Raw genomic sequence first — 17,800 nt, 5'->3', positions numbered from 1 at the left:
GGGTCCTGCAGGGGCCTCCTCTTTCAGCTCCTGCCCTTAAACGGGAGCCGATCATCTGTCCATCCCCACCCCCTCCCTGGATGCCCTGAAAGGCCCCCATTAGCATCAGACACAGCATCCTTGTTCATTTCCAATCCCTTGGTTCCCAGCTTGGAAGCTGCGAACCAGTCTCCCAGGCCAGGAAAATCCTCACTCAGGAAGGACTACTTTCTAGACTTTTCTGGCCTCTTACCTGGATGGCAGCTTTGAAGCGAAAAAAATCAAACATGATGTCGTCAGCTTATTCTGTGGTTCCTCATGATACCATCCCAGAGTCATGCTGGGTGAGGGTCTCCTTTCCCCAGTGGGGAAGAGTCACAAGTTAAGGCAAAATGATGGTGGTGGGGGATTCAGAACACTTCCTACTTCCCATGTTATCTGGTCCCCATGGCCTTGCTCTCACCCCATGGCTCCTCCCTGTTCACCCCTGGAGCTTCTCTCCTCCGGGGGGGCTGTGTCCCTCAGACGGCAGCTCCTGCTAGTGATGCTGCATGGAGGACAGGCCGGGACACGCGTGTCTTCAGGTTGCTGTGGAAGGAGGCCGAGGGCCGTGAGGGTGGATCCTGGGTCCCAGAGCCCCAAGCCTTGGTCCTGGCCTCCAACCCATGGACCCCGCTGACATGTGGGCTGTAGAGCAAAGTGCTCAAACCCACAGCTTTAGCTGTGTTTTCTGATTCCCTCTTCCTGGTCATGCATGGATCAAATGAAAGCATTTGATTCCTTGAGCCTTAGTTTTCTCATCTATAAAATGGGGTTAGCAGTATAATCCACAGTCTCTTTTCTGAAACCCTTGGGTCAGATATGCTCCAGAATTCAGAATTTTTCAGTTTCAGACAAGTGACATGGAGCATCTATTCTATATGACACAATATCCCCCTAGGGTCTCGAAGTTCCTTGTAATCAAATACATTAGTGTTTCTACACTTGCACTTTTGAGCACTCAATAATACATAAAATAAATGAAGATCATAAATTATCCCAGATCTGTTCAGGTCAAATTTTGCTACCGAATGAATTTTTAAAAATTCTTGTTCAGTTTTCAGAGGATTGAAGGTTTGGGGTTGCAGATAAGGATCATCCTAACTTGTGTCTCTATAGATAATGGGACACAGCACAAACAGATGTAAAAAATGTTCATGGTTGAGGCCTGACCCAGCCCAACTGTGAGGTTTGGGATAAGACAAGTCTCCTGACAAGGCCAAGGGCGATGGGTGGAGAGAACCATTTGGAGCGGCTGTTCTGTTACCCAAGTGTCTGAGCCTTCCAACTCCACAGATCCTGAGCCTCAGCCCTCACGGGGCCGTGAGCCTTTTCCAGGCATCTGACACAATCCACCTCCAGAACTGGATCTTTCTCTGGTGGGTCCTCAGGGAAGACCACTGCTTTACTGGTGACCGTGACCTGCCTGACCATCACAGCCTCATGTCCACCCGGTGGACATCCCCAGATGGTGATGCCGTGTTTGGCGTGTGCTGCTGCCTCCACCTGCCGCAGCTCTTCTCCACCTGCATGGCCTTCTCGCTTGTGGCTGACATGGGCTTTGGGAGAGGGGCCATAGGTAACTGGGCCATGTCCTTCTGGTGCGTCTGTTTCGCCATGACCTTCATCATTACCGTAGTTGAGTATTGCAGGCGCTGGTCCAGCTTTCCTTTCTTCTGGCACAACATCTCTGTCACCTACGCCTGCTACGCTGCCCTCATCTGCCTCTCGGCCTCCATCATCTACTCCATCACCTATGTCCAGTTCATGCCTTACGGTCCTTACCGGGACCGGGCAATCGCCGCCACTGCTTTCTCCTGCATCGCGTCTGTGCTGTATGTCATAGAAGTGACCGGGATGTGGTACTGGTATGATCTCGAGCAGATCTTCTTCTATAAGAATACCATGTCAGCCCTGCTGAAGGTGCTGGAGACCTCCGTGGCTGGTGTCATCTTCGCCTTCCTCAGCAGCACCTCCCTGTACCTGCACCAGCCGGCCCTGGAGTGGTGTGTGGCCGTGTACTCCATCTGCTTCATCCTGGCAGCTGTGGTCCTCCTGCTGGGCCTGGCTGAATGGAAATACATGCTGCCCAGGCCCTTCTCCATTTTCCAGCTAGTGCTCACCCTGCTCTCCGTCCTCCTCTACATCAGCGCTCTGGTCCTCTGGCCACTCTACCAGTTCAGCGAGGAGTTCGGCGGGCAGCCCCAGAGGCCCAGCGATGGGGACTGCGAGGACGAGCTCACCTACGACATGTGCGCCTGGGACCAGCGTCTGGCTGTGGCCGTCCTGACAGCCATCAACCTGCTGGTTTATGTGGCCGACCTGGTGTACTGGGTCCGCCAGGTCTCTGTAGGGACTGAGGACCAGCCTGGGGACTCCTGATCCTCTGCTCATAGGAGGTATCCTCACTGAGCTCTGACGTCCTCTGATGCCCTCTTCCTGGCTCCCCTCTCCCTCCTCACATCCTTTCCCATGCATCTCACTCTCTTTTCTGCTCCCTCCTGCTGCTCTGTCTCCTTCCTGGTTTCTTTGATGGTTCATTTTCTGTTATGTCTCTTTCTCTTGCTTCTTTCATCTTTCCTTCATTTTCTGCTTTTTGGCCCTTTTCTGATTGTCCTTAGTTTTCTCGTCTCCTATGTCCTGACCACCTCTCCCCATTTTCCTTCTTCTGATCCATCAGGACCTCAGACTCCTTCCTTCTCTGCCCACAGCCTCCTCCCACCTCCTAAGGTGCTGACTCCACAGCACACAGCCCTCTGTGCAGCTGTTTACATGCTGGGCCTCCGGAGGGGCCTCACTGCCAAAGCGTGTCTGTTCCCCTGGCAGTGCCTTACTGGTGTGGTTGGGGGAGTTTACGGGGTGTGGGCAGGTGGGAAGGGATTGAGCTTTGTTTCTCCCAGGGGAGCAACTGTATAGTGCACTTCCCCTTTAAGTTAAAAAAAAGATCTCTGAAGGTCAATAATCTCTAGTGGGCAAGATTCTTGCATGAGATACTCTGGGTTCCTGGACCCCACTTGGTGCTCAGTCCTCCAAGACATTGGCTCCAGAATTTTTGCAGGCTCACTAAACATCTGTTGCTTAGAGGGCATCTTAGAGGAGGCCAGGGGTAAAATGCCTTCCATTCCAAATACTCTCTGGGGAATCGAAAAAAAAGAAAGAGCTGGTGAGGAAACCCAGGGTCTTGAAGACACCTGTCTGCAGTATTTGAGGGGCAGCGATGTGGTCCCCCTGACTCAGTGATCAAAACAGCAGGTCCTGCCTCTGCAGGGAGAAGAGCATGAACGCTGCCAACCTTAATGCTGTAGTTTGTCTGGGTGTTTTGTTTTGTTTTTCCTTTTTTTCCTGCTGGTATAGGGGCCAAAAATTACTGACTGACTCTGTTCTTCAAGAGAAAGTTTCAAATTTTCTTGGGTGGATGGTTTGTAGGGGATGGGGGTTGCTGCTTCCATTGTCAAAGGAACTGTATTGTTGGGTGTGTGGGGACACATACACGTGTTTTTCTGTGTCAGTTGCTTTTTGATGTTGATTCCTGCTGCTCTGGGACTCAGGCATAATTTGAACTATATAAATGTGCACAATTAAAACAAGTTTTTCTGGAGCTTCTTATTCCTATCAGCACTGCTATCAATCATAGAGAATGGTTTTTTCTATCTTCCCATGTCCAAAATAACCTTTTCAACTTCAATAGAAACATGAAAGAAAAGAAAGAAAACAAAACAAAATCCTCATACTCTACTTGCTGCAAATTTGCCTAGAGCTCAGAGGAGTCCCAGTCAATTCCCACCCTCACCCAAACGTAGGTCTCTGGGCGCCCCTCCCACTGATTCCACACCCAGGCCTGGACTAGAGCCTGGGGGTGTGGCCCGGCCTGTGCCACTAGATATTGGGCCCCACCCCAGTGCCCAGTATCCTGTCCCCTAGCTCTTAAAGGGGCCGTGACAGCATCTGGATGCCTCGCTATAAAGGTGTGTGCTTGTGTGCATGCTCAGTGCACATGTGTGTACATGTGTGTGCCCTTGTGCTCCCTTGTATTGAGATCAGCAGGCCTTCACAGTGACTGGTGGCTGTGAAGTCCCCTCAATCTCCTGTCCTCAATTACAAAGTCTCAGAGCCCAGCATCCTGGTGTCACCAGGACCAGAGGGGCTGGCAAGCAGAGCTGCGGGGGAGGGGAGGGGAAGGACCCCCTCTGCTGCCACTCACTCCTGTCCTGGGATGAAGCGTGTGATCTTCACCCATTGTTAGGGGGTGGAGGGGGAGGGCTTCCAGAAGGTCATCCTAATGCAGGCAAATCTTAAGAAGGAATGAAGTAAAATCCATATTTTAAGGCAAGAGAAGAAAAATTTGCAATTAAAATGTTTTTCTGTCCATTGGGGCCTCTTCCTTCCTTGCTAGTGTGCATTGTGCATTAATCTGACCTCCTAAAGAGCAGAAATATCTGCTCCACCATAGAGATCAATTTTTCTAGCTGGAGCCATGGAACTTCTTAGAAGATAACACTGCTTACTTACTCATGACCTTAGTGGGGTCACTAGATGTATTGCTTTTGTTCTGTCTATTTTACAAGATTCTTATTTCTTGAGTCAATGATGAAAAAAAATAAGATAACTAGGCTACTTGAACCCACCTGCAATGCAGGAGACCCTGGTTCGATTCCTATGGCGGGAAGGCCCCCTGGAGGAGGGCATGGCAACCCACTCCAGTAGTCTTGCCTGGAGAATCCCCATGGACAGAGGAGCCTGGAGGGCTGCAGTCCATGAGGTCTCAAAGAGTTGGATACAACTGAGCGACTAAGCATACATAAGCACAGGCTACTTGAAATGAAATATAATATATAGTTCTCTAAGATCCATGATTGTAGTAGTGTGATTCTAGATATGAGAAGAAGAAACAAGTGGAAACCATCTCCTGGAACTGAGAGACTTGTAAGACTTGTAAGACAGGTGGTCCAGAGTCTTTCAGCTACTGTTGCCAGGACAGGGTGAGTAATAGCATGTGAGTGGCCTATCAGTGAAATCCCCAGCTGACCTGGGAATGAGCATTCCTAGCACCCTGGGACAAATTGGTGAAAAATGTCTCCTAAACCTTGGTTGAAATTAAGACAGAAATAGAGGGAGTTGTGTGATAAAGAACGTTGCCGACCACCCAGGTCTACAAGAATCAAGCCAGGACTTCCTTGGTGGTCCAGTGCCTAAGACTCTGCACACCCAACTCAGGGGCCCAGGGTTTGATCCCTGGTTGGGCAACTAGATCCCACATACTGCAACTAGGATCCAGCCTAGCCACATACATAAATAAAAATATATGCTTTTGAAAAAAGAAACAAGTTGTTAGCCACTGTAGTCGCTGATCTACAATCCACCCTGGAAGGAATTCAGGGTGAAAATCACGATAAAGTACTTTGTGCTCTGGGACAAGTGTGAGAACCAGACTTCAGATAGTTAGATATTTTCAGGAGAATTTTTTTTTGAGCCCAGTTTCTTGCATCTTCCCATATTCAGAAAAGCACTAAAACCACTACCCAAGGTATCTGGTCCTCATGAAGAGCAATAACCTATACCAAGCTGTGTGTCCCCAAATCACATACATCCTGCCCTCCTTCTTACTTCTCCAGGACAGGCCTCAGAGCTTCCTGAGAGACTGTCTCCCCAGTTATACTCATCAGGTTGGCTCCAATAAAACTTCTATTTCATTCTTAAGTTGACTATTGACTAATTTTTCATTGATAAACACATGGACACACCCAAGTTTTTGTGCAGGAGTATCATATATCATATAACTATCTTATATTTCCTGAATCAAAAGGAACACAGCCCTGGGACCTCACTTCCTAGGAGGATGGAAATGCCTGTATGCGTTAGTAAAAGAACTGCCCAGGGTGGGCTCACCTGGGGGGCTCACTGTCCAAGACTGGTTGTTATCAGGGTGGCTGCTCCATCCCACCTGTTGGGAGTTAAGTGTCATTTGTCACAATTCCAAGGCTGGTCCAGTCCCCTCACTGTGGAGCTCAAAAGAGAGTGTAAAGCTCCTTTGCTTAGTCCAACCCTCTCGTCATAGAGGAGGAGCAGCTGGACCCCAGGGAGGGCAGCACTTGTCCAGAGTCACCCTGTGTGTGGCAGAGTCAGAGTCAGGACCCAGGTGTCCTGTCCCCAGGCCGGCTGTCTGTCCACGGCCCCACGCTGCCTGTGACAAGTTGTGGCGGCAGCATCCTCCAGGCTGGGATTCTGTCCCGTCCACCCTCCTTCTGCACAAACCTGCCCCGTCCCCTGAGGAGGGCACTCACTGCTGCTGAGTCAGTTTCCTCATCTGCTAGAGGAGGGAGGGGTGCCAGAGACCCTGGTCCTTCCCAACACTGCCTTTCCCTGATCTTTCCTGCTGGGAGTACAACGGGACTGATCCCAAATGGTAGGAGAGGAAATGGAAACCCAGGGTGAGAAAGAGGTAGATCGGGGTCCACAGCTGGGTCCACGGTCACATGTGGTCCTGCCTCCAGGCAAGTGGCCCCAGAGCCCCGGTCTGGTCTCCCTGGAGATGAACCATGAGTTGCATGGAGAGCAGAGCCCAAGAGATCTGGTTTACGGTTTCAGTTCTGCCACAGGATAACTCATGAGCATGGGTGAATCTTGTCACTGATCTGAGCTCCAGTTTCCAGTTTATAAATAGGAAAATTAGGCTAAAATAATGGTTTTTAAGCTATGTCCTCTGGAAACCTTGGTTTCTTGTGAGATGGTGGGGTTGCAAGTAGAGTGTTGGCCCACCCCGCATTTTCTCTAACCAGAGCAATCTGGCTTGAATCAAACTCCCACTCAAGATCTCATTTGAAAATAAGATTGGAAAGATTGGAAGTGATTCATATGCTCATCTTTAGGGTGGTGGTTAATAAACTATGGTGTAGACAGAAGAAGGAATACTAAACAGCTGGGAAAAAATGAGGATGCTCTCAAATAATGATAAGGAAATATCTCCAGTGTATACAGAGTAAAAACAGTAAGATATACAGTATGCTATTTTAAAATATATAATAGGGAGAGAAATACAATAAAAATAAAAATATCTATAGATGATTGGTTTGCTTCAAGAAACACAGAAAGGACCGCCATGAGTTCAGTGGAGCAGATGCCTGGTCTTAATCAGGAAGAGGAACTGAAGAGAGAGTAGATGGAGCCACAGGTAGAAGTGAGGTTTCTCAATCATGGCTTTTAAAAGAATATTTTTATTTTGAACCATATAAATATATTACCTTTTCAAGAAAATAAAATTTAAGTTTGAAAAATATACCAACTGGAGAAGAAGGGTCAGGGAGGGGTGGTTGGCAGATGGTTTCCATGTTCCCTGCAACTTTGATGGACAGGCTGGGGGAGGAGCTGAGAGATGCCCGCACAAGCCTGTCTCTAAAGGCAGAGGGAAGGGAGGTGCCTTGGGTCCAGGGGCTGGGGAGGGGGAGCTGTGGCCCCCAAGCCCACCTGCTGTGACCAGGACTTTCCCAGCCCCTTTGCACACACAGATGATGGAGAAGACCCCCGGTTCCCTTGCTCCCTGCCTGGCCTGGGCTCCTTGTCTCCTGGGACAGCTGTTAGAGGCTCCTTCCTCAGTTGGCCTGCCAGAGCCTCCTCCAGGCAGGGTGACTCTAGCTAATGCCCCCACCCACCAAGACTGTGGCCTGAGCCGTATCCAGAACAGACCTGGGGCACAGATGTACTCATTCTCTGGCTCTGCAGCAGCTTCTTGGAATAATCATGGAGATAGCCTTCCCGAATTTACCTTTGAGTGGAGAGAAGAGGATTTCTTCTCTCCTGGGGCATCAGGCACCTGGTTATCTGCCCTGGGAACCAGTGCAGGATGCCAATCCTGGCTCTTGTCTGTGTGTTTGTCTCCTGTCTCAAGGTGGCTGTAGGGAGGCAGATGAGCTGAGGAGAAGGCAGTGTCTAAGGTCTCCACGCTCTCTCTGGCATTTTCTGGCTGGCTTGTCAACAGGAAGTGGTCTGGCTGAGATGAGGGCACTGCTGCAGGACCTCTGGTTGGGGCACTGCAGTTAGACCAGGACAGACAGGAGCCCAGAGATTATTCCTGGGCCCAAAAGAAGAGGGAAGGGGCTCAGCCTTTCCTGAGGTTCTAGTACCTGCTGAGTTTTGCAGGAAGCCAGACTTGAATTCCAGGCTCTGACAAGGAGAAACTGTGTAACCTTGAGCAAAAGATATAATGTGGTTTTGGGGCCTCAGTTCAAGATCAATAAAATGGGGATGACAATAACTATATCTCTGAAGATGAAAGAGAAATAAGTCACCTAGTCAGATTGTTGTTGCTGAAGAAATGGCTACTCCATTCCTCTTGGATCTAAGGTACGATGCCAAATCCAGGGAGAGTTTAAGATCTTGAACCAAGTATCTAGGTTCAAATCCCAGCTCTGCCACTTCCTCTCTGTGTGATCTTGGCCAGTTGACCTCTCTGTGCCTGTGAAAATGGGGACACTGAGTGCACAGTTCAGGGGCTGCTGGGAGGAACAAATGAATCCACAGCAGAGCTTGACCTGCAGTGAGCACGGCACGTGTGACCTCTTGTAACTCTTGTGTCCACGCAGCCCCGCTGCAGCCCAAGTCCTCAGGGCCCCTTTCTCAGCTGACAGAACCTGTGAGCTGTAACCTGAGGTCTCTTGTGGAGCCAGGCTGGGAGGGTGAGATTCTTTCCTGAATCTGCTTCTGACCAGGGGTTGGGAGGTGATGACGGGAGCTCTGTTCAAGCCCGTCTCCTCACCCCCACTCCAACCAACATCTGTTTCCATAAATCCCTCCAGCACTTTGTCTGGAAGAAGAGTGAGGCTTCCTCAGGCAACAGAGTTCTCAGAAACCATCCATCTGGGCAGCTCACGGGGTGGGGCTCCCTCTGGGCCTCCTCCCCTCCCTGCATTGGCCCTGACAAACCTTAGGACAAATAACACCCTCTCAGCACTACAGCCAAGGGAAGGCAGTCCCCTGGTCCCAGCTGCAGCCCGCCTGCCCCTTGGGCTCCCAGCTGCACTCCATCCCTCAGGCCACCAGGTGACTGCAGTGGTCCACGTCCCTGCTGAGCCAGGGCCAGCTGCCCATCAGCCCAGACCACCGCCCCCAGTAACACTCTCATTGCTAGTCTGGGACCACTCCTAATGCTAATCCCAAGAAGAAAGAGCTTGTGTTTCTTTCTGGGGCTTCAGGAGGAAGGAAGGATTCCAGAATATTCTGTTCCTGGACCCTGCAGAAGCTGGCACAGACCCAGTTCCCTCCATCATCTCAACCTCTTCCCCCAACCACAGGACCCTGGCACCCCTGCTTTCTCCTCTTCCTGCTCCACAAACTTGTTTTAAGCTTTGTTCTTGGTGTCAAGAAGTTGCTCCGTATAGGCAGGTAAGGAAACAGTATTCTGCATCATCAAGCAAATAGGGGGACAGAGTCCCTAGTCCATTTGTAGGAAGCTGTTTTTTTTTGTTGAAACAGGCCTAATATGTTACGTGTATACTATTATGACCTATTGTAAAATAGAATGCAAAACTCTACATTCAGCTTCAAGTAAACCATGAGGCTTCAAACATAAATACTACAATATAGATGCACCAGGTAGAGCATTTGCCTCTTTCACTCATGAGTATATTCCCAGCACTGAACTGGGCTGACACAAGCAGGTATTTGTTGAATGAATATGACTTCATACTATAGCCTTATGAATATTACTTTACAGCCTCACAATCCAGGTTGAATCTCCTGACCAGGTTACATTCTGTTCTTTCTGTCTTTAGTGGAATGTTACAGAATCACTGGGTTTTGCGTTATCTCATTTAATCTCCTAACAACATCATGGTCGTGTATAATGGACATCTCTGTGAAGGAGAATCACTGAGAATGGGAACTCCCCCCATATTTAGTCTTGGGGGGAGACTGGGCCGGAACTTCAATAAGAAACATAAAAGGGCAGGTAAATAATTAACCTGACACAACTGGGCTTGGACACACACCTAAGGAGCAGGAGACAAACAGACACAGGTCAGATCATCTCCTTCTGCGGGGCCTGCAGTAGCATCCAGTGTGCTTCCAATGGCCACAGTGCCTGGACCAGCTGCCCTTGGCTGTGCCCTGGCTGCCCAGCTCCTGCCTTCCTGGTCTGAGCCTATGTCTGAGCCTGGTCCCACCCAAATAATTCTGAAAGCTAACCAGCAGCTCTCTAGTACAGTTGTTCTCTGCTTAAGTTGCCAGAGATGTTCTCTGCAGGTCTAATCAAGAGCCCATCATGTCTAAAAGCAGGTGCTAATTATCTTCATTTTCTGGATGCTGCTGCTGCTGCTAAGTCGCTTCAGTCATGTCCGACTCTGTGGGACCCCATAGATGGCAGCCCACCAGGCTCCCCCGTCCCTGGGATTCTCCAGGCAAGAACACTGGAGTGGGTTGCCATTCCCTTCTCCAATGCATGAAAGTGAAAAGTGAAAGTGAAGTCACTCAGTCCTGTCCGACTCCTAGCGACCCCATGGACTGTAGCCTACCAGGCTCCTCTGTCCATGGGATTTTCCAGGCAAGAGTACTGGAGTGGGGTGCCATTGCCTTCTCCGTCTGGATGATGAAACTGAGGCTTTGAGTGGCATTGACTGAGCACAGGACTGCTATGTGCCAGGCTGAGCTCTGGTCTCAGTTCAGGGTTGGGAGTCATGTAGACATATCAGTGGGAAGGCCCTGAGATGACCAAGAAGAATTGGGAGTTCTCAGTGGCTGGAGGGAGGGAGGCAAAGAGGCAGGAGAGGTAGAAAGGGGTGTGAGCTTGCAGGGCTTTGGAAGTGATATTTTGGGATGTGTGTTTCATCCTGAGGGAGCAGAGAGAAGCCTGACAAAATTTCTTAGTTAAGTTCACTCCAAAGCAGACATTGAGGTAAAGAATGGAAACAGAGTGGTTAGCAGGAAGCTTATGGCAGAGCAGGTAAGGGGATGGATGGATCTGGACCAGGTGGTGACTCTAGAGATGAAGAAGAGAGGATGGATTCACAAGTATTTTGTGAAGAGCGTCTGTGAAGGTGCAGCCATTGACTGAATGAGAAAGATGAGGAAGGATCAGCGTGTTTTGGGGCCGGGAGGTTCAAGAGGTGGGATTGGACATGTTGAGTGTGAGGTGCCATGCATGATTCAGAGAGAGCACTCAGGAGGTAGCTGGATAAGACTCTAGCACTCAGCAGAGATCAGCTCTGGAGGCAGGAATTGCAGAGTTGCCATCATTCAGCCTATTTACTTCATTCAGCATCTTCTTAAATGTCACATCCACGGAGCAGTCTTAGCCACTCCCCACATTCCAATAACTGCCTCTTCACCTGTTTTCCCCTTGTCATTATATTTATTACCAGATAATATGCTATTATGGATTGGTTTGCATATTATCCATCTAGGTAAGTAGGATTCGTGAGGGAAGAAACTATAGGTTCCGTTCTCTGCTCTCTGTCCAGGGCCTAGAACACTTAAAGCCATCTGACTGGATAAGGACTAGAAGGTGCCCGGAGAAGAGGTGGTCGAGCCTGGAGTCCTGAGGACCTGAGACCCTAGGACAATGGGAGAGGAGGAGGAGGAGGGAGAAAAGGAGGGATGGGAGGCTGAGGAGCAGGGGGACCATCACTCCAGAGAACAGGTCCTGACGCAGGTGAATTGTGGAGAGAGATCCATTTCTTAATGAACTTCCTCCCTCTAGAAGCGCACGAGCCGGGCCTCAGGTGCAGGTGGAGGAATAGCACGTGTACCTGGAGGGGCCTCAAGGAAACGAGGAGGCAGGAGCCCAGGCCGCCTCCCTGAGCTCCGGCTGGCTCCCCCTTTCTTAGCCTCCCTTCCCAGAGCCCTGAGTGGGTGGTGCCCAGAGGGAGGGGCGGGGCGCAGGGAGCACCTGGGACAGAGCCTGAGATGTCAAGGGAGCAGAAGGGAGAGGTGAGGTTACAGCTGCCCCTGGGGCATCGAGTGTCAGTAATCATGGTCCCTCCCCTCATCAAGACCAGCTGAATGTTTGCTCTCAAATATTTCATAAATCTGCCCCTGCCCTCCACCCCTGAAGCATCTTTTCTCAAGGTCCATCATCACATACTTGGACTGTGGAATCAACCTCCAAACTGGCCACCCAGCTTCTTGGCCAGCTGCCATTCCATTTTCCTCCTACAGCCAGAGTGTCCGTTCCAGAGTGGGCCTCTGATGGATCAGTCCCTCCTTAGAGAATGTCAGTGAGGCCTCATCACTTGCAGCTAAGATCCTACTTGTGTCTCTGGTGTCCAGGTCCACCTACACTGAGCCCTGTCTGCTGCTCCTGCAACACCTCACTTCCTCCCACCTCACCTGTTGTGCTCACTTGACACCCAGGAGCTGCCCACGTCAGATTACTTCACAGAAGTGTCACTCTGGAAGCAATCGGAGATCGAGTTGGTGGAATCAAGGAAGACCTCCTGGAGGAGGTGATAAGAGAAAGGACGCAGAGACTTAAACACACAGAGTTGAGAGAAGATGAGCACATGAAGACAGATGGAATTAAGCGGGGGCTACAAGACAAGGGGCCTCCAGAAGCTAAAGGAGGCAAGGACGGACCCTCTTATCCTTGTCACTCTGGTGTCCATCTTCCCTCTTCCTTCTCTGTCCTTCTGGCACCTCCTCCTTCCTTCCTCTGTCCCGGCCATGACCTTCCCGGCTCCCTGTCTTCCAGTCCACACTCCTGGCTGCTGGGCAGGCAGGGCTCAGCCACATCCAGGCTGTGATCTCTCTGGGGCACCATGTCCAGGCTCACAGATGAGAGTGGAGGAGGGGCTGCTGGGAGACTCAGGTAAAGCTGCTGCTTTCCAGGTGGGGGAACAGAGGCCCAGAGAGGGCACAGGCCTGACCCAGGGTCACACAGCAGGAACCTCATCCTCTCCTTCCCCAAGTCCTCCCTCTGTGCTATTAAATGGATCTAAAGAGATGGGAATACCAGACAACCTGACCTGCCTCTTGAGAAACCTATATGCAAGTCAGGAAACAACAGTTAGAACTGGACATGGAACAACAGACTGGTTCCAAATAGGAAAAGGAGTACGTCAAGGCTGTATATTGTCACCCTGCTTATTTAACCTCTATGCAGAGTACATCATGAGAAATGCTGGGCTGGAAGAAGCACAAGCTGGAATCAAGATTGCCGGGAGAAATATCAATAACCTCAGATATGCAGATGACACCACCCTTATGGCAGAAAGTGAAGAGGAGCTAAAAAGCCTCTTGATGAAAGTGAAAGAGGAGAGTGAAAAAGTTGGCTTGAAGCTCAACATTCAGAAAACCAAGATCATGGCATCTGGGCCCATCACTTCATGGGAAATAGATAGGGAAACAGTGGAAACAGTGTCAGACTTTATTTTTTGGGGGCTCCAAAATTACTGCAGATGGTGATTATAGCCATGAAATTAAAAGACGCTTACTCCTTGGAAGGAAAGTTATGACCAACCTAGATAGCATATTCAAAAGCAGAGACATTACTTTGCCAACAAAGGTCCGTCTAGTCAAGGCTATGGTTTTTCCAGTGGTCATGTATGGATGTGAGAGTTGAACTGTAAAGAAAGCTGAGTGCCGAAGAATTGATGCTTTTGAATTTTGGTGTTGGAGAAGACTCTTGAGAGTCCCTTGGACTGCAAGGAGATCCAACCAGTCCATTCTAAAAGAGATCAGCCTGGCATTTCTTTGGAAGGAATGATGCTGAAGCTGAAACTCCAATACTTTGGGCACCTCATGCCAAGAGTTGACTCATTGGAAAAGACTCTGATGCTGGGAGGGATTGGGGGCAGGAGGAGAAGGGGATGACAGAAGATGAGATGGCTGGATGGCATCACCGACTCGATGGACATGAGTTTGAGTGAACTCCGGGAGTTGGTGATGGACAGGGAGGCCTGGCGTGCTGCGATTCATGGGGTCGCGAAGGGTCGGACACAACTGAGTGACTGAACTGAACTTAAAGTTGTCTTTTAGCCTTAGATATAAATTGCAGGGTCATTTTGTTGAGGTAAGTTGGGAACAGCTTTGGGGACAGATACCCCCTCCCTCCCTCACAGCAGTGCCCCTCTCCACCCTGGCAGTGCCCACTGAGAGGCCCGCAGGCTCCAGGGCTCCACTGGCAACTGGGGGTCAAGGAGCTTTGTGATGCCAGGGAGGTTCTCAGGTTTGCTCTGTGTTTCTCTTTCAGCCTCAGCTTGTCCCAGGGTCTATTATCAGCAAAGGTGGTATAATAATCCCCTGATGGCAGGAAGCTGGCTTGGGCTCAGGGTGCTGGCCCTTCAGCCCTGGGGGCCTCTCAGCAAATAGTCCCTTGGAAGCAGGGCAACTGTCCCTGAGGAGGGGACGGGCTGGGATGGGCCTCACTCCCCCCACACTGGACCCTGGAGGAGCCCCTGTGTGAACAGGACTGCAGCCCTGGCTGGCGGGACTGTCTTGGGCAGGTGACCTGGGCAATTCCATGGTCTCCAGGGTCCCTGCCACTCTGGCCACGTGTCCCCATCACAGCCCTGAAACCCCTTCAGGGCCCTGTTCTCCTGTCTCAGTTCCAGTCCAGGCCCCTCCTCCATGGGAAGCTTGGCTCCATGCCTGCATCTCTTCTGGGTCAGAAGACCCCTACTGGGCTGCCTCAGGGCCCCTGGGACCCTGGAATCTGCACCACCCACCCAGTCATCTCCAGTCTGTCACCCCAGCCCCCACTCCAGTCCTGGTTGCCTTCTCAGGGCTGTCTCCTCCTAGGGTCCAGCAGGTGCCTCTTCTTTCAGCTCCTGCCCTTAAAAGCGGGCCAGTCATCCGTCCATCCCCACCCCCTCCCTGGGATGCCCTGAAAGACTTCACATCAGAATCAGATATCGCATCCTTGTTCATTTCCAATCCCTTCTTCCCAGCTTGGAAGCTGCTAAGCAATCTCCCAGGCCAGGAGAATCCTCACTCAGGTAGGACTGCTGCTGCTGCTGCTAAGCTGTTTCAGTTGTGTCCGACTCTGTGCGACCCCATAGATGGCAGCTCACCAGGCTTCCCTGTCCCTGGGATTCTCCAGGCAAGAACACTGGAGTGGGTTACTTCTAGATATTTCCAGACTCACATCTGGATGACAGTTTTGGAGCTTAAAAGCTAAACATTATGTTAGTTTATTCTGTGCTTCCTCCAGGACGCTCCACCTTGGAGTCATGCTGGGTTGGCGTCTCCCTGCCCCACTGGGGAAGAGTCACATGGGAAGGCAACATGCGGGGGAGGGGACTCAGAGCGGTTCCTGTTTTCCATGTCATCTTGTCCCCACATCCCCAGGGCCTTGCTCTCACCCCATGGCTCCTCCCTGTTAAGCTCTGAAGCTGCCCTCGTCTGGGTGGAGCTGTGTCCCCTCGATGGCAACTCTTTCTAGTGATGGCTCCTGGGAGGACAGGCCAGGACACATGTGTCTCCAGGTTGCTGTGGAAGGAGGCCATGGCCCAGAAGGTGTGTCCTAGGTCTCAGAGCCACGAGCTTTGGTCCTGGGCTCCCACCCACGGCCTGGCTGACCTGCTGAACTGTAGAGCAAAGCACTCAAACCTACAGCTTTGGCATTTTCATCTGGATTCCCACTCCTATCTACGGGGCAACCTCAGGGAAATACTTAACCACCCAGCTTCAGTTTTGTCATCTGTAAAATGTGGTTAGCGGTACAATCCAATATCCCATTTCTGAAACCTTTGGGTCTGCTCCGGAATTCAGAATTTTTCAGCTCCAGATAGGTGACATGGTGCATCTACTGTGTATGATGTCACACTCACTGGGGTCTGAAAGCACCTTGTAATCAGATACATTAGTGTTTCTGCAACTGAACTTCTGAACATAAATTGTCTCATGTTTGTTCAGGTCAAAATTTGTTACCAAATCAATTTTTTCAAAATTCTTTTTTCAATTTTCATAGCCTTGAAGGGTTGGGATTGCAGATAAGGACCAGCCTAACTTCTGTCTCCCTAGATAAAGGTACATAGCTCAGAGAGATAAAATATTCATGGTTTGAGGCCAGACCAAACATGGCTATAAGGTTTGGGATAGGACAAGTCTCCTGACAAGGCCAAGGCTGATGGGTGGGGAGAAACATTCTGGAGCGGCTGTGCTGTTACCCGAGTGTCTGGGCCATTGGTTCCAACTCCACAGATCCTGAGCCTCAGCCCTCAGAGGGCCCTGAGCCTTTTCCAGGCGTCTTGACTCCAGAGCTGGATCTTTTTCTGGTGGGTGTCAGCAAAGACCACTGCCATATCGATGACCTAGGCCTGCACAACCATCAGGAGCTCCACATGACCATCCCCAGGCATGGGCTCTCTGACCATCATCATGGGCTACTTTCTCCGCCTGCTGCAGCTGCTCTCCACCTGCGTGGCCTTCTCCCTGGTGGCTGGTGTGAGCACTTTGCAGGCGGCTGCAGGTAACTGGTCCATATTTATCTGGTGCTTCTGCTTCATCGTGACCCTCATCATCCTCATAGTCGAGTTGTGTGGGCTTCAGTCCCGCCTCCACCTCTCCTGGGACGGCTTTCTCATCACCAGCGCCTCCTGTGCCACCTCCTTATGCCTCTCAGGCTCCATCGTCTTTGCCACCGCCTGCATCCAGTTGCTGCCTCACAGCCCCTTTGGCGACCACGCCATTGCGGTCACTACCTTTTCCAGCCTTGCATCTGTGGCTTATGCCACTGAAGTGGTCTGGACCTGTGCCCGGTCTGGAGAGTTCTCCTGCTCTGTGCTCACCTTGCCAGGCCTGCTTCACAGGCTGGAGATCTTCGTGGCCTGCGTCATCTTCGCCTTCATCAGCAGCCCCCACCTGTACATGCACCAGCTGGCCCTGGAGTGGTGCGTGGCTGTGTACTCCATCTGCTTCCTCCTGTCAGCCGTGACCCTCCTGCTGAACTGGTACAACTGGGACAACAGGCTGCCCGTCTCCGTCCCCCTTGTGCATTTGGGGCTGACCCTGCTCTCGGCCCTCCTCTATGCCTCTGCTATGGTCCTCTGGCCACTCTACCAGTTCAACAGGGAGTTCGGCGGGCAGCCCCAGAGGTCCAGTGACGTGAGCTGCCATGACAAACTCACCTCCTATATATGCACCTGGGACCAGCGACTGGCTGTGGCTGTCCTGACTGCCATCAACCTGCTGATTTATGTGGTTGACCTGGTGGACTTGGCCCGCCGCTTTTTTTATCAGCTTCTGAGGCTCTGCGCCAGGTCCCCCGATTCCCTATTATTGTTAGTGGAGGCATCTTCACCAAGCTCAGTCGTCCTCTGATGTTCTCTTCCTGGCTCCCTCTCTCCGTTCTCACATCCTTTCCCACTCATCTTGCTCTTTCCTGTTCCCTTCCCTCCTTCTTCTCTGTCTCCGTTCTGTCTCGTGTGGTTGCCCATAATTCTGTTTTGCCTGTTTCTTGTGTTGTTCCGTCTTTTCTGCATTTTCTGCTTTTTGTCCCTTTTCTGGTCATCCTTGTTTTCTCATCTCCTATGTGCTGATCACCTCTCTCAATCTTCCTTCTTCTGATCCATCAGGACCTGAGACTCCTTCCTCCTCTGCCCACTGCCCCTTCCCGCCTCCTAAGGTGCTGACTCCACAGCACACAGCCCTCTGTGCAGCTGTTCACACCCTGGGCCTTGGGAGGCTCTGGTTGTCTGTCGCCCTGGCTGTGTCTTAGTTGGAACAGATATGCAGAGTGGGGTGAGTGCAGGTAGCTAGGGATTGGACCCCAATTTCCCAGTGGAGGGGGTTGTAGAGTATTATTGTTGTTCAGTCTCTCAGTTGTGTCCGACTCTTTGCGACCCCCGTGGACTGC

General features: G+C 51.1%; 2 protein-coding genes across 2 annotated transcripts; both read left to right on the top strand.

Moving 5' to 3' along the window:
* Window positions 1-1,461: 1,461 nt before the first annotated feature.
* Window positions 1,462-2,400, top strand: LOC128066597 (myeloid-associated differentiation marker-like). The gene has a single exon (XM_052659649.1). It carries the CDS (start codon window positions 1,462-1,464, stop codon window positions 2,398-2,400), a length of 939 nt encoding a protein of 312 aa, XP_052515609.1.
* Window positions 2,401-16,305: 13,905 nt separating this feature from the next.
* On the top strand, window positions 16,306-17,265 carry LOC128066995 (myeloid-associated differentiation marker-like). Its single transcript, XM_052660120.1, has one exon. The coding sequence runs from the start codon at window positions 16,324-16,326 to the stop codon at window positions 17,263-17,265; it is 942 nt and encodes a 313-aa protein (XP_052516080.1). The 5' UTR covers window positions 16,306-16,323.
* The last annotated feature ends 535 nt before the right edge of the window (window positions 17,266-17,800 follow it).

The sequence above is a fragment of the Budorcas taxicolor genome, chromosome 21 (genome assembly GCF_023091745.1).
Source record: "Budorcas taxicolor isolate Tak-1 chromosome 21, Takin1.1, whole genome shotgun sequence".
NCBI classification, from domain to species: domain Eukaryota; kingdom Metazoa; phylum Chordata; class Mammalia; order Artiodactyla; family Bovidae; genus Budorcas; species Budorcas taxicolor.
This window is presented reverse-complemented; position numbering and strand designations above follow the sequence as displayed.

Coding starts and splice junctions, on each gene's coding strand:
- LOC128066597 (XM_052659649.1), top strand. CDS start 1,462: ATGTCCACCCGGTGGACATCCCCAGATGGTGATGCCGTGTTTGGCGTG.
- LOC128066995 (XM_052660120.1), top strand. CDS start 16,324: ATGGGCTACTTTCTCCGCCTGCTGCAGCTGCTCTCCACCTGCGTGGCC.